The 22,878-nt window shown below is 38.3% G+C and overlaps 1 protein-coding gene across 4 annotated transcripts in view; it reads left to right on the plus strand.

Annotated features, from left to right (window-relative positions):
- Positions 1–22,878, plus strand: part of TXLNG (taxilin gamma) — a 51,321-nt gene that overhangs the window by 1,614 nt on the left and 26,829 nt on the right. For 3 of the 4 annotated variants that reach the window (XM_073356054.1, XM_073356064.1, XM_073356081.1), the window contains exons 2-3: positions 9,007–9,316; positions 10,129–10,220. In XM_073356054.1, the coding sequence (XP_073212155.1) occupies positions 9,007–9,316; positions 10,129–10,220 (402 nt within the window). Of the gene's footprint in view, positions 1–67; positions 679–9,006; positions 9,317–10,128; positions 10,221–22,878 lie in introns of those variants that run through there. The other variant, XM_073356073.1, reaches the window with a different exon arrangement.

Genomic DNA, 22,878 nt, shown 5'->3' on the forward strand with positions numbered 1-22,878 from the left:
TGAGTGTAATACAACTGTTGATCTAGGTATATTATCACTTCTTCTTTTCTGCTCCAGTATCTCATGTCATACTCATATAGGTTTTCTGGTGGCTGTCATGTCATGTTACCTGTAGTAGGAAATGTAACTTTCCAAGGTGCAAAGTTTTCTGTTTTATCCGGTGGAAAGTTCTCAAGAGGCCATGAAACTGTTCCTCCCCAGAATCACAAGCTATCTTTTCTGCAGCATACTAGTTTTTACTATCCCAGTGAACACTGTGTCTTATGGTTAACTTTATTTTTATATAGTGCCCGTTACCAAAGCATTCAGAATTTTAATAACAATTTTAAAAAGCAACTTGCTTCATAATATTTCCTTTCTCTTAAAATAAGAGCATACAGCCAAACAAAGGAGTCAAATTTGATTAAAGAACTGAAAGGTAGAGCAAGAGATATTGGGCAAACAGTAGTTTTAAACAACGGTTGGAAAGCAAAACTCCAAATGTGACAAGCAATTGGGGAAAAACTTTATATGATCTTTTTTGTGTAAAGAAGGCCTTAAAGGGTTTTTTCATAGGCTGTTACTTTTTTACATTAGAAGCTCAAGTCTTGTGTACCCTGTCTTCGAGAGAGATTCTGTGGATGACCGGAGAACTAGTAGGATTATGGCATTAAGGACGTGAAACCTGATTGAGGGAAAGTGAGTCACAGTTTAAAAGTGTTTCAGCTTTTTTGTTAACACCTCTCACAGACTTTTGAGTTAAACAGCTAGAAGATTGGTTTGTTAAACATTCAACACTTTGTCTTTAGTTCAGTTAAGGTCTGAGAGAGTTCCAGTTGAAGCCCTCTGGGTCCTCCAAAGAAATCTTCTGCGAACAATTGATATTGCTGATATTTGTAATGTAAAAACCCTGAGAACAATGGGGTGCGGGTAGGAGGAACCACCTTTCAGGCCTTCTTTATGCAACATAAAGAAGCAATTTAGCCCATCCCCTTTTTGCAAATCCTGTTGAAGATGTGTTTTTAAGAGAGTGAATAAAAATTAGATGTTCAGTTTCAGCTGAGTTTCGTACTACAGGGCACATCACAGAAAAAACTCATGCTGTTTAGTAGGCTTTTGAGGGAATAGTAGGATCCTTAAACACAAGAGATGTGTGAGTGCACATACTTGTCGGAACAAAGCTCAAGAAGCAGGCCTTGAAGGTGGGGGTGGAGTCCCAGGGGGTGGTTTGGGGCAGGGGGTCCCAGTAGGGGCAGTCAGGGGACATGGGGCAGGGGTTCTGAGGGGGGCGGGAAAGGGGCAGGGGCCAGGCTGTTTGGGGGATACAGCCTTCCCTACCCAGCCCTCCACACAGTTTGCCCACCCCTGGGACAAAGCATAGTTTTCACATGTTATCAGGATGAGGTAAATATGGTGGGGTCGGGGGGCAAGGGATGCCAAGAGTTTACCTCAACCAACTAATGTGTGAAAACTGAACTGTCTAGAATTTTAATGCATTGGCTGACACATGATAAAAACACCTTTTTTTCCTAATGAAGACCAGGCTCTTGTATAGTCATAAAGTAATGCATGTGTGGCAGGATTAAAGACAAGTGAGCAGTATAATTGAAATATTCTTTCAAAAAAGTGGCTGAAATAGTATAGTACACTTGCTTTTTGACTGGTGTATCAGCATAAAGGTATTCAGAAATGATTCTGTATACATTGAACAATACAAGAGGTTCAGTCTTTGGCACATGCTTCAGACTCTTCTGTGATGATGAATTATAACCATTACAGCTCACTGACTGCTATTGTCTAAATATGACACTGCCTCATTTTTGGACATGGACATCTTGAGTAAGTTCCAGTATGGGTTCTGGCCTTTCCTCTGGGGTTGAGACTGCATTTGTCAAGTTTTGATAAATTAGTCTCCTGGGTTTTGAGAGCAGTTGCAGAGGAACTATCAATCTCTGTTGGTTATCAAAGACCAGGTTGTCTGTGTGCTGTGCAACTTCAGTCTCCTTCCCCAAAAAGACTTGATTTGAGAGTGGATTGGTAATTGACAAGCTCTTGACTGTAAAGAGATTTTTTTTGGGGTGTCAGTGTTTTGGGGCAGTCTGTGATGTTAAACTAAGTGCAAAGATACAGGTAGGTCCTGACTAAACTATAACTTTTAGGTACGTTATAATCTCGTCAGATGATAAGCAGTATCATAGCCATGTCCTGTGACTTGTGTTACATTGTAGGGTAGATCAGATTTTAGTTTGACTATAAACAATGTAGTTGCTGCAAACTGTATTCTGTCCAGTAATCAGTCCTAAGCTTTCAGACATCCTTCTGTTCTATATGGTTTCTGTATAATTTCTTACATGGAGAGTCCTTTGGACTCTGGCACTGAACAGATGCCTGCTTAATTGCCTATTAAGTTGTGTTTGAGAATCTTAAGTTTCTGAACCTTCTCTTTTCTAAGAACCTTTTACAATGTGAGTAGCAGTGATGCCAGCATAAGCTTGTAGGTAGCCTGAAATGATAACTCTGAGGAAAGTGGGGAAGTGCACTCTGAAGGCTAATTTTCATCATCTGATACATACCCTTTCCCTGGTCAATTCAGAAGTTCAGAGAGCAGTGTGAAAGACTGTGCCTGGAAGCTTTGGGGTGAGCAGAAGGGAAGTTGCTTTCTGACTCCAACCAGTGATTATCATATGTCTTTAAGCATAACGTTTGAACTTTGTATCTCTTTATCCTGGCCAATTAACCTGGAGATAAGTCTTATTTTAAAAAAAGTCAGTTTTTTTAAACACTAAGCTGTTTGTCTTGACAGTAGTGAGTTTCACAGCTTAGTGTGGAAACAGATTTCCTCCTATTCTTTCTTAAACTTTTGACTTTTAACTTCATCAGTTCCCTTTTGCTCTTGTATTATGGGGTAGAGTAAAAAGGTGTCTGATTTGCCTTCTCCTTACTATTCGTTTTATGTATCTTCTCTTATTGAAAACTTTCTTAATCCATGTAAACATGCCACCATGGCATCTACACTACACCATATGAACAAATGTCAGATCTTAAGCCTAGAAGCATCAAATCTAGTTTGAAGCTGGTGATGAGATTTCAGTAGATGGTACTTTGCCTTAATACTGAATTAGCATTTATTAGACAACATGCTGTTGGAAATGTTGCATATCAGGTATCTGAAATGATTGTGTGTAGAGAGCTTGCAAAGCACTTTAAGATGAAGGACTCTTTTACTTTTTGTTGCTTTGAGTGCTAAGCTGTTGAGCAAACGAACCAATTTCACTCTTTTTCATTTTTACTTATTTTTATTTTTAAATAGGTGGGTAGTCATTGCTCTAGACTGTCAAGGTTCCTTTCCCACTCTGAACTCTAGGGTACAGATGCGGGGACCTGCATGAAAGACCCCCTAAGCTTATTCTTACCAGCTTAGGTTAAAAACTTCCCCAAGGTACAAACTTTGCCTTGTCCTTGAACCGTATGCTGTCACCACCAAGCGTGTTAAACAGAGAACAGGGAAAGAGCCGACTTGGAGACATCTTCCCCCAAGCCCTACACCCCCTTTCCTGGGGAAGGCTTGATAAAAATCCTCACCAATTAGTACAGGTGAACACAAACCCAAACCCTTGGATCTTAAGAACAATGAAAAATCAATCAGGTTCTTAAAAGAAGAATTTTAATTAAAGAAAAGGTAAAAGAATCACCTCTTTAATATCAGGATGGTGAATACCTTACAGGGTAATCAGATTCAAAACATAGAGAATCCCTCTAGGCAAAACCTTAAATTACAAAAAGACACAAAAACAGGAATATACATTCCCTCCAGCACAGCTTATTTTACCAGCCATTAAACAAAAGGAAATCTAACGCATTTCTACCTAGATTACTTACTAACAGAAGTTCTGAGACTGCATTCCTGATCTGTTCCCAGCAAAAGCATCACACAGACAGATGAACCCTTTTTCCCTCCTCACCCACCCCAAACTTTGAAAGTATCTTGTCTCCTCATTGGTCATTTTGGTCAGGTGCCAGGGAGGTTATCTTTAGCTTCTTAACCCTTTACAGGTGAAAGGGTTTTGCCTCTGGCCAGGAGAGATTTTATAGCACTGTATACAGACAGGTGGTTACCCTCCCCTTTATTTTTATGACATAGACAAACATACAACAACAACTTTTGCAGATCTTGCAGGTTAATCGTGAACTTCATCTAAGATTTTGCTAACAAATATCTTCTGCATCCCTTTCTTAATCTGTCACCCGCCCAGAAGACTGGGATAATAAAACTTGAAAGAAGTATGTCCTAAATGTATTTGGATTCTGGCTCTGTTGGACCAACAGTGAGGAAGACTTCAGATCTGCAGGGCCATCCTCGGAAAGCCAGTGTAAATAACTGGATAATGTGTTTTCTGTGAGATAAACAGCTCATTTGCCATATTCTGCATTTAGGAACATTTCCGAATCACCTTTGGGGAATACCCATGTAGAAGACTGTTCAGTAATCCATTCTCGAGTTGAGACAGGCATGGATTACTGAATGAAAAGGTCATCACCTTCTAGTCACATGCAGGCTTCTGCAAAAGAGATTTCCTTCTTCACAAAAATTGCAGCACTTTGAGGGGTGAATAAAAGTGTAGATGCTTGGTTTATGTAGATTGAACAAACATAGAAAGCTGAAACTGTTCACTGTCTTTCATGATAAATCCATATGAACAAATGCCAGTTCTTAGAATAGGGGGTCTCTGGATGTGTTTCCTGATGCTCTTTGATCATGCTGGTATTCATGAGAGTTGCAACTACTTATTTTCTTTGATCACACTCAGTCTCACTTTCAAGGCAAAACTTCAAAAAGGATCCCCTGTAGAATGCAGGCAGAGAGCAATTAATGTGCATAACATATATTCGGAAAGAGCTGCTGAGGCCAGGACTTAGATTTATAGTGCATAGGTGGTGCGCAGGTCAACAGTCACAGCGTTTCATGTTGAATTACCCTCTTACTCACACATCAGGCTGCATGCAAATACTCTGGCTTGCAATAGAATCCCAGTCCTGCTGCACGTGTGCATGTGATTTAGTGGAGATCCAGGCCCATCCCTTCAGGATAAGAGCTGCTGCTGCTGTGGGGTAAACCGCGGGCAAAAGGAAAATCATGTTATGCATGACTTTTCCCCCCGCCATGACAAATTTGTAGCCTTACTTACAATTGCCCAAGTTGTGTGTCTGCCCTGCAGTTTGATATGTGCACACTGTGGTCTATACTACTTCGATCATGTTGAAGAACACACTCAGTGAATGTCTACAATTATTGGGGGGTAGAAGCATCACTACAATTAAGACTGAGACTACATTACCATTTATGAGTTAATTTTTCTAAGTGTTCTGAAATCCACAGACTTACTCTGATTGTCTTGATTTCTTATGCCTTAGATAGGGTTAGTGGTCCAAAAATTTGAGGCCATTTGAACAAGGGATTCCCCAAGATGCAGTGGTCTTTTTTTAAAAAAAAAAAAAAAAAAAAAAGTCATGTGACATCAAAATGTTATTTTAACGTTTTTGCACAGACCTGGGGCTCAAACTATGGCTCGGATCTTCCCCCAAATACATCACCTTTTCAGGCTTGATTTCGACTAGTGTCTGTCACCCACCATTTCTTTGGGCAAGAAATATTTTAAAAGCTATTCAAGATAGAAGTTCGGTTTACAGCCTGGTTCTAAGATGACAAGACAGATGTGACCAGGTGTGCTGGATTGCAGCGGTACTCAGGTTTGGCCCAGCCACCCCTCTATCATGGTCAGCGGTGTGGAGGGCCAAACTGGAGTGGCATTGCAACCCTGATGCCCAGGTCACAACACCCAGCGTGGGGAGCTGAGCCCAGCCCTGTGGGACGCAAGAGCTGCCACTGGCCCAGCCCCGGAGAACACAGGAGCTGTATAGTGGTCCGGAAATGTATTAGACATTACAAAGTCAAAGGTGCCACTGACAGGATATTTTGTAGATCTGACGTTGTCAGTCTGTTTACCCTGAGACGAGAAATGGATTAAACTGATTTGGTTTATTGTGCATAGATGAGATAACTATGTTCTTAATTGTTAAAGGGTTTATATTACGGTATACTGCATCCTATTAATAAACATGCCTATATGCAGCCTATGAGAAGTGTGGTTGAGGTTTAACTAGTTTTTATAGCTGATTGGACCTGTGAGGAGTTTTTTTTTTATTATAGGCATTTTCAGGGCTCTTTACCATAAAATTACAGTGACAGAATTTATATCATTAAACCAAAGGTTATATTTTTTTCTTAAGACATAGGAGGAAGCAAAGGTTGAATTATATGTGGACTCATACTGTTAATGATAGCTTATGTTTCTTTGAACAACTCTAGTCATTTTTGTGAAAAAAGAAAATGGCCTTTTCTACAGAAAAATTTGCACCAGATAATTTAAACCAGTGCAAACCCATGTGTAGACACTTGTCTTAAAACTTGTTCCTTATCAAATTAGTCTGGAATAAGTCTGATTTAAAACCAAAATGAGTAGCACACAACCCATTTTGCAACTTCTAAACCTTTTAAAATCGGTTTAAAGTCACACCTTAAGTTTATACCAGTGCAACACTGTATGTAGACATATCCTTATAATAACTTGGAGATACATTTACCCTTGCAAATGTCATGCTGGTTAGTCTGTATCATATTGTACCCCATGGCTTATTTCTCACCCCTAAAATTGGTAGTCAAGTTAGGTTTGAGACAGTTTGGGAAAACTTGTATTGCTACTACCCATGATGTACCTGTGCTGTGAAGAATAGACTTCATTACTGTCAAACTCTTGCTTTCCATCACTAAAATTCACTTAAACGTTTTAAAGGGTTTTTGGAAGAAGATTTACTTTTACAATCATGATTCCCTTGAATAGCCATTATGTTATACATGTTGTAATGGCATGATCATGAAAAGCAGGAATTTTGTCTCAGCTATTCATTTGCCGAGGTATTGGCCTGGCTCTTGATTAAAGCATACAGATTAGAATATTCAGGCTCTGATATTGTCTATCCTTAAATGATTATAGTGACTGATTATGTGTGGTTTTTTCATGGATGAGAGGATTCACTGGTAATAGTTGCATTTAGACTTACAATTGTGGCCACCATCTGTTCAATTCCAGAGGTCCACGGTGGGTTTCAGTATGGCACCAAGAGAACTATGTCCCACAAGTGTGGATTTAAGCATAGACCAGTCACCAGAGAGAACTACAGCTTACCTTCCAGTTAGGTGCTGACATTCTTCTGACTTCATATCTGTTTGAGGCAGATTTTTATGAATATTACAAAGATGTCATTGTCTACCCACAGAATTACAGATAACGTGTCTTAATATTCTAAACCCAGAGCCAATTGGTATAAGTGATTTTTTTATTTTTTTTTTTTGCTACTGTAATATTTTCAGAAAGGTGAAATGTGACTGAAGATGAAATGGCACATACTCTTGTTCCTTCTCCATATTTTTAACTGTTTTTTGTAGCATAAGTTTTAATATCAATTTCTTTTTAATTTAATCAGCTTAGTAGTGTGTCTTGCAAACTCTATTACTTTTATTTTGCAAAAAACAAAACATTCGTTTTCCACCATGTATTTTCCAGGAGGATTTTTAAACACTTCAAATTATTAAAATGTCCTGTTTCTTCCTCCTCTTTCCCCTCTCCCTCCTGTAAGTGTCCTTGTTCCATTTTTGAACTATTGTTTGAAATGTTAATATCTTTAATCTTTGAAATTGAGTCATAAAGTAGCTGTCAGACTTCATTAAATTTCTGCTGCTGGCATTTATTGGTGCTGCGGAGTATACAGGATGGCGTCGACATGTGTTGTAGTTTAGTCTCGCCTGTAATCAAGGACCATCTAGGTGTGGGTTCAGCAATCTTGCATCTGAGTCTATGTATTGTGATTTGTTTTACTAAATTAGGAAAAACAGCTTCTCAAACTGACGCTGGGGATGCAAAGGTCAGAAAAAAGAAAAGGAGGACTTGTGGCACCTTAGAGACTAACCAATTTATTTGAGCATAAGCTTTTGTGAGCTACAGCTCACTTCATTGGAGCTGTAACTCATGAAAGCTTATGTTCAAATAAATTGGTTAGTCTCTAAGGTGCCACAAGTACTCCTTTTCTTTTTGCGAATACAGACTAACACGACTGTTACTCTGAAAAGTCAGAAAGTCTGTGTTTTTAATGCGGGTGTACATATTTTTGAAATTGTTAAATATATGTGGCTTTCTGATTTTTCAGTAATCTTTAGATTGTGTCACATTTTGAATATAGGGTGTAGGCTGGTTCATGATTTATTAAATTTCTTGAGGGTCATATTTGAGTGTTGTTACTTGAAAATTAACTTAATACTCCTGCTTCCTGTGTCTGACAGTGTTTTTCATTTGATTCCAAATACTTAGACCAATGTGTCCTTATTTTAATACTGTAGTCAAAGCTGCTAGAACACTATAGCTTTCTCACAAATAAAAAGTTAACATGGAAATATAATTTTAGTATGTAACTCTTCTAATACTCCACTTTTGGAATGACAAGCCATGGAAGATAATTCTTAGCTTGATTCATTCTTAACACGGTGATGTTTCAGTGGCATACTCTGTGTGTTTGGGGAGTGTCTCCAGGTAGTAACTACTTCACCTGCTCCATGAGTTTTAAAAAAAAAAAAAAAAAAAAAGCTGGAGTCCTGTGTACCTGCATTTTTCAGGTTACTTTCTTATGAGAAAATTGTCAAGTGTAGTGCCTGCATTACTCCTTAAATATTTGGGGGTAAGTTGGTCATCTTTAGATGTTGCTTTCAGTGAAAAGCAAAATTGCTTGTGTGTGTGTGTATACACATACATATACACAATATTAGTTTTTCTAAAAATATTGACTATAGTTTGCAGTTCAACTTAATGATACAGTAGCTTTTTGGATTCTTGTTTAAGCATACTGAAAATAGAGTAGAGAAATTTTCAAGTCAATTTGTCTTGGTAGCTGATCTAATTACTTCTTCCCCTTTTCTAGTTTATGATTGGTACAACCGATGAAGCTGGAATTTGTGAGATCGGAATGAATACTCAGGATCAGTTGATGAACAGCAAATGCGTTGAATCTGGCACAACTTTGCAACATCTGCAGTCCAATTGTGATGGCATAGAAAGTACAGCTGCATTGGAAGATGAAAATTATATCTCAAAAAATAGAAAGCCTATGGATTCAATGGACTGTACTCAAGAATCACGTGAGGAGACTCCTGGGAGAGAAGAAGCCCGTACTGAGCCACCTGATGGCGAACAAGATCCGGAGACTGAAAAAAACAAAGAGAAAACCTTAGGTATGCACTGTTTTAGGGTTTGTCTTCTAAATTACAGCAAGTTTTATGTTTTGAAAAAGATGGCAGTTTTAATGTTTCCTTAAAAATGGGCTTCACATTTTACCCTTGCAATCTCTGAGTTATTCTCAGGAGCTTTAGTTTTGTTGCTAAATGGCATTTTGTCCTCCTTATCATGATGTGTGTTGGGGGAAGTGGGAAGATATGTTTTAAAAGGTCACTGGTTAAAATTAATATTAAAAAGTCCCTCACCTGTTAATATGTTAAAATCTAATCCACTTGTCACAAGTTGTTTTACTTCTTGCATTTCACTCAGTATGATCAATGGAAATAGACTAATCGGTTTAACTTCTGGTTTTTAAAAATTATGATGCTGCATTACTTGGGTTACATACACTGAAGATGACTGTATATCAGACCACTTTTTTACTTTTTACTCATGAATATTTTTCTGTATTTCATAACAAAATCTGAATTTTAGGTCTCGGGTTTCAAAAGTGTATTTCTTGGTTTGTATCTTCTGAAAGAGAAATTATGAAAGTCAAAACATTCTTGTGGTCTAAGGCTCTGTGCATACTGCAGTTGGGTTAAATATACTTCCACCCTACATGTTATACAATTCTACAAACAGCAAGATAATTATATGAATTCATTGTTTTGTAGGGACTTGTGTTGTCATTCTCTAGTAAAACAATATACAGCTATTAAACTAGCATGCCATTAAAAACATTCTAGCTCATCATTAATACAGAACTCTTTTCAGAGGAAAAGCTTTCATAGCATGTTTTCAGTATTTAATTTTTTTTCATCCATAGGAAAAGAAGTACTGTTATTGATGCAAGCCTTGAACACACTTTCTACTCCAGAAGAAAAGTTGGCAGCTCTCTGCAAGAAATATGCTGATCTTGTAAGTATTATCTATAGTTAACAGATACCAAGAGTACATCTAAATTTCTATTTCTTGTAAAATGGTTTTGGAGAAAGTTATTCATCTCCTTAAGAATGTGAAAATACATATTAACTATGGAAGAACAGCAGATTTATTTATTTATTTTAATTCAAAGATGTTTTTAACTGATTCAGCTATGTCCTTGCATTAGCAGAATGTATTGGTTGCAACATCCAGGTTTCTGATGGAAATTGTTGCAGTCAAAATAAAAATTTAACACTGGAAGTCATTTTCACTTTTATCTATGTCTCCACAACTGCTCTATAAATCTAAAGAAGAATTTCATTATAATAGTATTCTGATAATGAAGTACTGCAACATACAATGATAGAACAGATTTCAGTGCTACTAGCAATAAAATCAACATCTGTAGTCCAGTGGTAATTAAAGTTTTTCTAATGGGCTAAGAGAACATTGTGCCCCTATTCTGCAATATTTCTAATTTTTTATAAGCTTGTCAATATCTACTTGTCTCATGCTGGAAGATTATAACTTTCCATTGCTGAACACATCAGCTAGTTGTGAATATGATTAATCTTTTCCACAAAAATAATCCCACAAAAATAGTGTCTGGATTGTATGTGAGGCAAGGCAGCATGCTCTAATGTGCTCAGCATACTATAACTTTCCAAGACCATACAATGTAGTTCAGCCATTAGTGATAGAAAATGACGACCTAGTAAAATTTTTGGAAATTGGGAACAATGTAGGTGGACCTTCTGTTCTTCTCCAGTATGTCTTCTGAAGATTTAGTTTCTTCCTTGGTTTTAGAACATTGCCTCAAGTGAATGTTTGTTATTCTAATGACTGTAAATCGCAATGGAAGCATATGGTCTTTTTTTCAGAACCAGCCCCAAAAAAAGAAAACGTTGCCAGTTCACTATCATAGTTTTTTATTTGGGGAGGATACTACACTGGTGATTGAGAACAGGTGTTTATTATAGAACAGGTTTCAGAGTAGCAGCCGTGTTAATCTGTATTCGCAAAAAGAAAAGGAGTACTTGTGGCACCTTAGAGACTAACCAGTTTATTTGAGCATAAGCTTTTGTGAGCTACAGCTCACTTCATCAGATGCATTCAGTGGAAAATACAGTAGGGAGATTTATAAATCTTATAAATTACAATTATAAATAAATTCTAATGTATAGTATTCTTATTATAAATTATTTATAAATCGTATTATAAATCTCCCCACTGTATTTTCCACTGAATGCATCCGATGAAGTGAGCTGTAGCTCACGAAAGTTTATGCTCAAATAAATTTGTTATTATAGAACAATGTATTCTGACATAATTTGGTACTTAGAGAAGGAATAAAACTGGCTAGCAAGGTTTCTATTTGGATGAGTTTCAACAAGGCCTGTCAAGCCATTAAAAAACTTAATTGCAATTAATTGTGCAATTAATCGCACTAATAAACAATAATAGAGTGCCAATTATTTAAATCTCGGATGTTTTCTACATTTTCAAATATATTGATTTCAGTTACAACACAGAATACAAAGTGTACACTGCTCATTTTATATTTTTCTGATTACAAATATTTGCACTGTAAAAAAACAAAAAAATAGTATTTTTCAATTGACCTGATACGAGAACTGTAGTGCAATCTCTTTATCATGAAAGTTGACCTTACAGATGTAGAATTTATGTACAAAATAAAACTGCATTCATAGATATTAAGGTCAGAAGGGATCATTATGATCACCCAGTCCGACCTCCTGCACAATGCAGGCCACCCACCCACTCCTGCGAAAAACCTCTCACCTATGTCTGAGCTATTGAAGTCCTCAAATCGTGGTTTAAAGACTTCAAGGAGCAGAGAATCCTCCAGCAGGTGACCCATGCTCCATGCTACAGAGGAAGGCGAAAAACCTCCAGGGCCTCTTCCTATCTGCCCTTCCCAACCTCAAATATGGCGATCAGCTAAATCCTGATCATATGGGCAAGATTCACCAGCCAGTAACTCATATTCCACCCCATCTAACATCCCATCACAGGCCATTGGGCCTATTTACCATGAATAGTTAAAGATCAATTAATTATGCAAAATCATGTTGTCCCATCATACCATCTCCTCCATAAACTTACCGAGTTTAATCTTAAAGCCAGATAGGTCTTTTGCCCGCACTGCTTCCCTTGGAAGGCTATTCCAAAACTTCACTCCTCTGATGGTTAGAAACCTTCATCTAATTTCAAGTCTAAACTTCCCAATGACCAGTTTATATCCATTTGTTCTTGTGTCCACATTGGTACTGAGCTGAAATAATTCCTCTCCCTCTCCGGTATTTATCCGTCGGATATATTTATAGAGAGCAATATCATCTCCCCTCAACCTTCTTTTCGTTAGACTAAACAAGCTAAGCTCCTTGAGTCTCCTTTCATAAGACAAGTTTTCCATTCCTCGGATCATCGTAGTAGCCCTTCTCTGTACCTGTTCCAGTTTGAATTCATCCTTCTTAAACATGGGAGACCAGAACTGCACACAGTATTCCAGGTGAGGTCTCACCAGTGCCTTGTATAACGGTACTAAAACCTCCTTATCCCTACTGGAAATACCTCGTCTGATGCATCCCAAGACCGCATTAGCTTTTTTCAGGGCCATATCACATTGGCGGCTCATAGTCGTCCTATGATCAACCAATACTCCAAGGTCCTTCTCCTCCTCCTCCTCCTCCGTTACTTCTAATTGATGCGTCCTCAGCTTATAACTAAAATTCTTGTTATTAATCCCTAAATGCATAACTTTACACTTCTCACTATTAAATTTCATTCTATTAGTATTATTCCAGTTTACAAGGTAATCCAAATCTTCCTGGATGATTTCCTGGTCCTTCTCTAAATTGGCAATACCTCCCAGCTTTGTATCATCCGCAAACTTTATTAGCACACTCCCACTTTTTGTGTCGAGGTCAGTAATAAAAAGATTGGTCCCAAAACTGATTCCTGAGGAACTCCACTGATAACCTCCCTCCAGCCTGACAGTTCACCTTTCAGTAGGACCCGCTGTAGTCTCCCTGTTAACCAATTCCTTATCCACCTTTCAATTTTCATATTGAGCCCCATCTTTTCCAATTTAACTAATAATTCCCCAAGTGGCACGGTATCAAACGCCTTACTGAAATCTAGGTAAATTAGATCCACTGCATTTCCTTTGTCTAAAAAATCTGTTACTTTCTCAAAGAAGAAGATCAGGTTGGTTTGGCACGATCTACCTTTTGTAAAACCATGTTGTATTTTGTCCCATGTACTATTGACGTCAATGTCCTTAACTACTTTCTCCTTCAGAAGTTTTTCCAAGATCTTGCATACTACAGATATCAAACTAACAGGCCTGTAGTTACCCGTATCACTTTTTTTTTTCCTTTCTTAAAAATAGGAACTATGTTAGCAATTCTCCAATCATACGGTACAACCCCTGAGTTTACAGATTCATTAAAAATTCTTGCTAATGGACTTGCAATTTCGGGTGCCAATTCCTTTAATATTCTTGGATGAAGATTATCTGGGCCCCCCGATTTAGTCCCATTAAGCTGTTCGAGTTTCGCTTCTACCTCAGATATGGTAATATTTACCTCCATATCCTCATTCCCATTTGTCATGCTACCATTATCCCTAAGATCCTCTTTAGCCTTATTAAAGACTGAGGCAAAGTATTTGTTTAGATATTGGGCCATGCCTAGATTATCCTTGACCTCCACTCCATCCTCAGTGTTTAGCGGTCCCACTTCTTCTTTCTTTGTCTTCTTATTATTTATATGGCTATAGAACCTTTTACTATTGGTTTTAATTCCCTTTGTAAGGTCCAATTCTATTTGACTTTTAGCCTGTCTCACTTTATCCCTACATGTTCTGACCTCAATAAGATAGCTTTCCTTACTGATCCCTCCCATCTTCCACTCTCTGTATGCTTTCTGCTTTTTCTTAATCACCTCTCTGAGATGCTTGCTCATCCAGCTTGGTCTACAACTCCTGCCTATACATTTTTTCCCCTTTCTTGGGATGCAGGCTTCCGATAGCTTCTGCAGCTTTGACTTGAAGTAATCTCAGGCCTCCTCTGCCTTTAGGTCCATAAATTCTTCAGTCCAATCCACTTCCCTAACTAATTTCCTTAATTTTTGAAAGTCAGCCCTTTTGAAATCAAAAACCTTAGTTGCAGATTTATTTTTGTTAATCCTTCCGTTCAGTTTGAACTGAATTAGCTCATGATCACTTGAACCAAGATTGTCCCCTACAACCATTTCTTCTATGAGGCCCTCACTACTCACCAAAACCAAATCTAAAATGGCATCCCCTCTAGTCAGTTCAGCAACTGCTTGATGAAGGAATCCATCAGCTATCGCATCTAGGAAAATCTGAGCCCTATTATTATTACTAGCACTCATCCTCCAGTCTATATCTGGGAAGTTAGTCTCCCATGATCACGCAGTTTCCATTAATATTTACTTCATTAAAGAGGGCTCTATCCATATCCAAATTAGATCCCGGTGATCTATAGCATACCCCAAGCACTGTCCCAGGGGAGGCTCTAGTAGTTTTCTTCCCCAATGTAATTTTTGCCCAGACGGACTGTCTTATCCATTCCATCGCTTCTTATTTCTTTACATTCTACCTCATCATTGATATACAGTGCTACTCCATCACCTTTACCTTTATTTCTGTCTTTCCTAAGCAGCACATACCTTTCAATACCTGTAGTCCAGTCATGACGACTATTCCACCATGTTTCTGTTATCCCTATAATATCTGGTTTCACTTCCTGCACCAGTAGCTCTAGTTCCTCCATTTTGTTATTTAGGCTCCTCACAGTGGTGTACAAACATCTTAATTTTTGCTGGTTGGCCTCGCTCACATTCTGTACCATATTAGGCACAGTCATTCTACAGCCAGTATAACCTATTAGACTGGTATCCACCCTGCCCTTCCTCCTTATATACATTCTCCTACCCACGGCTGTATCCTTTCTTACTTGTTTTCTTCCCCCTCAATGCTAAAATCCAGCATGGAGATTACCTGGACATCTCCCAACCTTCTCTCCCAAATTCCTAGTTTAAAGCTCTCTTAATCAGTTTTGCCAGCCTCCATCCTAGAAGTCTGTTTCCTTCTCTACTCAGATGAAGTTCATCCCGAGAGAACTGTCCCCTGTCCATGAATGCCTCCCAGTGGCCATACATCCCAAAGCCCTCCTTATAGCACCACTGCCTAAGCCATCTGTTCATAGTCATAATCTTCTCACACCTTTGTTGCCCTTCTCTAGGAAAAGGCAGAATCCCACTAAAGATCACCGGAGCCTCGATTTCCTTAAGCATCTTCCCCAGCCTAGCATAGTCTCCCTTAATACTTTCCAACGAGAATCTGTCTGTATAATTTGTTCCCACATGAAGGCTAATTAGGGGATTCTTTCCTGCTGCCTTTAGGATCCTTTTTAACCTCAGGTCTACATCCCGTATCTTAGCACCTGGAAGACAGCACACCCTTCTATTCTCTGGATCATCTCTGGTTACAGGCCTGTCTATTCTTCTCAGTAGAGAGTCCCCGATCACATAGACCTGCCTTTTCTTGGTAACAGTGCTATTCTCCAGTCTATCCCCTGTTCCCTCTGGCTGCAAGTTCTTTCCATTCCTATTCTCCCTTGTAATCCTCTTCAGCCCATCCTGTATCCTCCTGGGGCTCATATTTGGTGTAGTCTCCATTGACTCTTCCCCTTTTCCTGTAGGACTAATCGCTCTTCTCTTCTTCCTTGCCCTTCCACCTTCAGTGACTTCCTGCTGAGCCCCTTCTTCATTTTCCAACTCTGCAAACCTATTCTTGAGCTCTGTTTTTCCTTCACTAGCCCGTCTTTTCCTCTGCCTGGTTCTTTTAGTCACATGCTTCCACCGACTACTTTTCTCACCCAGTCTCCGCTCAGAATTCCTCAGTCCTGCTTCCATCTGCAAGTCTGAGCTTTTCCCTTCAGATACCTCATGTCTTTGCTCCATAATCTGCTCGAACCCCTTCCTAAACTCAACCAAACTTTCCACCTGCATCTCCAAACCTCGGATCTTTTCCTCCATCAGCTCTAATCAGACAGCATTTCGTGCAGACAAAAGTCTTACCAGGTACCCCCTCCATGATCATGTACATACCGCAGCTTCCACATCCAGTCATCTTCCTTGTGTCTTCCACTACATGGGTCACTCCCACTGCTGCCTCTGTATCTGTCATAGCCTTCCCACCTAAATCTTGTTAATCTGGAAAACACAAACCACACCAAAATATATACACCAGTGTCAAAATATACAAAGGAAATATCCTTAAATCAACAAGACTTTTTTATTATTAATTTGCTAATCCATTTGTAACCAGCCTTATTCAAAAATCTTCGTCCAATCCTAGTCATAACATTCTGTAACAACAACTTTATTCCTGCACCAGGATTATTGACAGCACAGCTCTGGAAATGACTTGTTAGCTGAGGCTGGAAAGTGAGCAGATAAAGTAAAAATGCTTTAGTTTTAAATCATTATTTTTGCAGTTTTTGTAAAAGCAATCTAGAAAGATGCTTTACACCCCATTTTTTAGGTCAGATCTGGATCTTAAAACCTTTAGTCTGTACATGTGATCCATTAGTGGTCCAGTCTATCTCCTTCACATCTTAATTCGTCCCATCTGGAGAGCCCAGTTTCTTAGACTAATAGTCACTCTAAGATGGTGGCTCAGCACACCTTGTTTCAAGAAGGGATTTTCTTACAGTTTCTAAACCAACATAGATGCCAGCCTCTGGGGATAGGGAGCTCACGCAGAGATTAATTAAATACAGGGAATTTGAATATTGCAGGAGAGGAAATGATAAAAATTGATTAGAATTTGTGCAATTTGCTCTGACTTGGCTTTCTCCTATGAGTGAACAACTCCCTGTAATCATGACAGAAATCACCAGTTCAGTGGCTTCCGTCAATAAGGAGGGTGGGAAGGGGTGGTCATTCTTGCAAAGGGTAGTCCACGTTCTGATGCTTCCTGAATGAAGCAAAATCTCCAATCCAGCAGATTTCTACATATTCAAGGAAAGAAATACATCACAGCCAACTGGCGAAGCAGGGAACAGCTAGATCATGCAAAATTGTTTCTCCTTCCAGAAATCTTTCAGTTTCTAATGAGGAAATTTGGAGTACCAGAGAGAGATCTATTTGCATCGTGAACAAGCCGTGAGGTGTCTCCTTTTCTTTAAAAGTGATATCCAAGAGCAATAGGCGAAGATCAGGAGGGAATAAACACAGATAGTATTAGTGGCTCTGTATTGGGTGAGTTAGGCCAAATGTTTCTGATCCCAGTGGGGAGTCCATCCCTGTTGTCCACCCTTTAAGACAGGATCTGTTTTCTCAGGGACTGATTTTGTAACCCAGAGCCAAAGTATCTAATAACTGCCTGGCTTTTGAGCCGTCACACATGAAAGCAAGAGGCTACTTTGAAGACATGGTCTCCACTCGGCTGGTATCTAGAAAAGTTTCCACTATTTTTTTCAATTCTGGAACCTGGCAGAAGTTCAAGCTGTGATGCAAGAAACATAGTATGTCTCCGTCACCATCTATATCACAGACCTTCGAATTCTTCCAGTAGGATCTAATAAAGAGCTTCACAGCTTCAATGTTAAAATATCAAGTGGCTGCATTTTCTAGCATATTTTCTTCCACAGGCAGAAAGAGGATCTCTTTACAGTGGAATATGAAGCATTTCCTCAGAGAAAATTTTCTCTATCATCCTCTTAGGATTCATCGAGCACCGCTATGGGATCTCAGTTTGGTTAATCTGACTTAGAACCTCTCTGAATCCATCGGAAAGCTATCCTTGTATTTCCTGTCAATCAAGGTGGCCTTCCTGTCTACCATCACCTCCACCCAAGGGGTGTCAGAGCTTGGGCTCTGATATTGAGAACAGGACTACATATTCCACAATAAGGTTTTATTCCCCAAACAAATTGACCCTTATCCCAAAAATTAACACAGTTTTTAAGAGCCCTCGAAATCATGCTCCCCACTTGTCTAAAACCATCTCACCCAAGAGAGGAGCTCTGGTAAAGGTTAGATCTTCTTAGAGCCCTGAGTATCTGTCTCCATCACACATCGGTTCTAATGCTGTATTTATTTTCTGCCATTGGGAAAGGAAAGAAGTCAAATCTCCTATTTCAAGATTGTTGAGATGGTGCATCCATTAATCCTATAAGCAAGGTGGATAAAAATCATATTTAATTTTCTTTTTACTATAATATATTAATATCATGTAAGTTAAAAAGAAACATTCAAGAGGTATATATTTACTGTCAAATTTTAAAGAAAGTTACGCCATTGAAATGGTGTTGAGCATTAAACATCTGAAATCAAAGTTTGTTGTAGTGGTAGATCAACTTTGACAACGCTAGCTTCTTCTGCAGGTGCAAAGAGCATATTTTCTTTATTTCAGTTTCTTCATCAATTCAATGACTAGCTTATTCAAATTTGAGAATCCAATTGGTAATTGAGCAAAAAGAACTTGTTTTATTTTTTTTCCAATATACAAATAGAAACAAAATGTGAGACAATAAGGTCTTAGTTTTAAAATCTTTAAGGACCAAGTGACCAGAAACAATCAGTTCAAATCACTAACTACAGATAATTCTTCCTTTGTTTAATGTATCCATTTTAAATGCAAAACATGTTTTGATAACCTACTTTTTTCTTAGGTATCCAAACCTGTAAGGTAGTTTTATTTTACTAATAAAAATTAAAATGCTGTGCATTTTAAATGAATTCCAGTTTTCATACAAATGCAGCTTTACACAAATCAAGAGTAAAAAATGAATCCTTATCTAGTAAATAAGAAATGCATCATTCATTATTTCTAACTGTAAAAATTAAGAATCAGCATAAATCTGCTAAGATATATAATTGCTTAAATAAATGTGTATAGTAGGACTGTCGGTTAATTGCAGTTAACTCGTGATGTGATTAAAAAAATTAATCTTGGTTGATCGCAGTTTTAATCCCATTGTTAAACAATAGAATACCAATTGAAATTTATTAAATACTTTGGATGGTTTTTCTATATTTTTTAAAGTGTACACTGCTCACTTTATATTTTGTATTACAAATATATGCACTGTAAAAATGATAAAAGAAACAGTATTTTCAATTCACCTCATACAAGTACTGTAGTGCAATCTCTTTATCATGAAAGTTGAACTTACAAATGTAGAATTATTTTTTTGTTGCATAACTGCACTCAAAAACAAAACACTGCAAAACTTTAAAGCCTAAAAATCCACTCAGTCCTATTTATCATTCAGCCAATCATTAAGACAAACAAGTTTGTTTACATTTACGGGAGATCGTGGTGCCCACTTGTTTACAATGTCACCAGAAAGTGAGAACAGGCATTCTCATGGAACTTTTGTAGCTGGCATTGCAAAGTGTTTACATGCCAGATATGCTAAACATTCAAATGCACCTTCATGCTTTGGCCACCATTCTAGAGGATATGCTTTTATACAGATGATGCTCGTTAAAAAATAATGCATTAATTAAATTTGTGACTGAACTCCTTGGGGGAGAATTGTATGTCTCCGGCTCTATTTTACCTGCATTCTGCCAATATTTCATGTTATAGTAGTCTCGGATGATGACTCAGCACATGTTCGTTTAAGAACACTTTCGCTGCATATTTGACAAAACTCAAAGAAGGTACCAATGTGAGATTTCTAAAGACAGCTACAGCACTCAATCCAAGCTTTAAGAATCTGAAGTGCCTTCCAAAAACTGAGAAGGATAAGGTGTGGAGTATGCTTTCAGAAGTCTTAAAAGAGCAACACTCCAATGCGGAAACTACAGAACACGAACCACCAAAAAAGAAAATCAACCTTCTGCTGGTGGCATCTGACTCAAATGATGAAAATGAACATGTGTCGGTCCACACTGCTTTGTATTGTTGCCAAGCAGAAACCGTCATCAGGATGGACGCGTGTCCTCTGGAATGGTGGTTGAAGTGTGAAGGGACATATGAATCTTTAGCTCATCTGGCATGTAGATATCTTGCTACCCCAGCTACAACAGTGCCATGCAAATGCCTGTTCTCATTTTCTGGTGACATTGTAAACAAAAAGCGGGCAGCATTATCTCCCATAAATGTAAACAACTTGTTTGTCTGAGCGATTGGCTGAACAAGAAATAGGACTGAGTGGACTTGTAGGCTTTAATGTTTTGAATTGTTTTTGACTGCAGTTACTTTTTGTGCATAATTCTACGTTTATAAGTTCAACTTTCATGAGATTGCACTACAGTACTTGTATTAGGGGAATTGAAAAATACTATTTTTGGTTTTTTCGGTGTAAATATTTGCAATCCGAAATATAAAGTGAGCAGTGTACACTTTTTATTCTGTATCATAATTGACATCAATATATTTGAAAATGTAGAAAACATCCAAAAATATTTAAATAAATGGTATTCTGTTAACAGTGCAATTAACTATTAATGTTCTTAATTGCACGATTAATTGTGATTAATTGTTTTAATCGCTTGACAGCTGTAGTATATAGATATAATGTATCCTCGTAGTTAGCAAATAGTAGTACAAGATTAGGTTTTAAGGATCTATTTAGCTACAGATCAACATGTTTACCAACCAATGAGAGTCTGCCTTTCTTTAGGAAACTAAAAAGTATAAATGCAAATCAAGATGAAAATTTATTTAAATCAATCCACCCAGCCCTATAGGTCAGTCCTTTTCCCGTAACCAGCATAAAGGGCAGTAGCAATCTCATGGGCACAGCGATTTTTATACACCATATGAAAAGATCTCTAGAATAGCTATCTGGTCACATCTATTCACATCTTTTAAAACTTTACAAGCTGGATATTCAGGCATCAGCTGATGTTGCCTTCAATAGGAGCATGCGCCATACGGTGGTCTCTTTGGGCTTCTCTACACTACCACTTAGTTTGGTATAATTTATGTAGCTCAAAGGTGTGAATATTCTCTACCCCTGAGCAACGTAAATAACACTGACCTGCGCCGGTGTAGACAGCGCTGTGTCGGTCAGACAGCTGCTCCTGCTGACATAGCTGCCGCCTCTTATGGAGGTGGAGTAATTAAATTGGCAGAAAAGCTCTCTTGTCGGCTTACAGCTTCTTCACCAGATCCACCACAGGGATGCAGCTTCTGTAGCACTTCTAGTGTAGACTAGTCTTCAGTAGTAGAGAGTGAGTTTAAAACCCTGGGTATATAGTTCTCTTTGAACCTGACTTGAAGGCAGGAAACCATTTTAGGGTTGGACATTTGACTACAGTAATAGTCAAATGACAGTCAAACATTGGTCAAATACTGTGAAATGTGAAAAAAGTCATGTATATTTTAAAGCACTAATTTTTTAGAACAGTGTAAGAAAGATAAGATGTAGAATTAACCTTATTTAAGTAACTGATTACCTGTACCACCTCTCTTAAGGTTTTTAGTTTCAGTTGCATAACTATATAAAAGGGGCGTGAAAGCTAAATTTAGTTTTATAAAGTTTTATTAACTATCCTTAACTGCAAATAATAATAGAAGGTATGAGAAGACAAAAATAGTATTTGGACTATAATTGGTTATAAAAAATTTTCTAGTTTTAGCCATTCAGGTTTTCAGAATTAAATTACATAACCTCAATAGAAAATAACATTTATACTCAATTACTATCTTGAGAAGATAACTCTTTTTAGATTTTTTTAATAAGGCCATGTCTGCAATACAAACTGTGGTCAACGCAAGCTATGTTGGCATACAGCCACATAAATCACTCAGGCGCATGCACACTTGGCTGCTTGCATTGTTGTAACACATACTCACCATGAGTGCTTTTGTTGTTGTTAAGTGCAGTGCAGTCAGAGTAAGTATACCAGTGTGTCACACCACCATATTGTGTGTTGTCTTTCGGGAAATTTTCATGTTTTGTGGGATACAAAGGCTAGCCCAGGTATCTCTGGGACCTAGTGATCAAGGTCCCAGCATGCAACTTTCTCCATCCAAAACCAATTTTTTTTGTGCCTTTTAGAAAATATCTTACCAGCCTGCTTGGCACTTTTTGGTGCCTGCTGTCTTTGACAGAAGCATGGAGTCCGCGGAGCTCTGCATTATCTCATGAATGAACATTGCAAATACAGGATGCACAATTTTGCTGCATTTGCAGACCCAGAGGAGTATCTCAGCAAAGGTTGAAGAAATCATCATGTCCCCAACAGATTGAGGGAAATTCAAGTTTGTTGGGTGGCATTCACAGAGCAGCTTCAGATGGAGCTCCAGTTCTGGGCACGAGAAATGAGCACTGATTGGCGAGATGGCATTGTAATGTAGGATTTGAACAACCAGCAGAAGCCGCAGAACTTTGGGATGAGAGAGGCTGCATTCCTGGATCTGTGTGCTGAGCTCACTGTAGCCCCCCGGTGCAGGGGCACCAGAACGAGAGCTGCATTGACAGTGGAGAAATGAGTGAGTTTGCACTCTAGCCTTGCAATGCCAGATTGCCATTAGGCAGTGTAAAATAATTTTGGAGTTAGAAAATTCACAGTAGGAGCCATTGTTATGCAAGTGTTTAGGACCATTAATCATCTGCTATGTAGGACTGTGCCTC

Source organism: Lepidochelys kempii, chromosome 1 (genome assembly GCF_965140265.1).
Source record: "Lepidochelys kempii isolate rLepKem1 chromosome 1, rLepKem1.hap2, whole genome shotgun sequence".
NCBI lineage: Eukaryota > Metazoa > Chordata > Testudines > Cheloniidae > Lepidochelys > Lepidochelys kempii.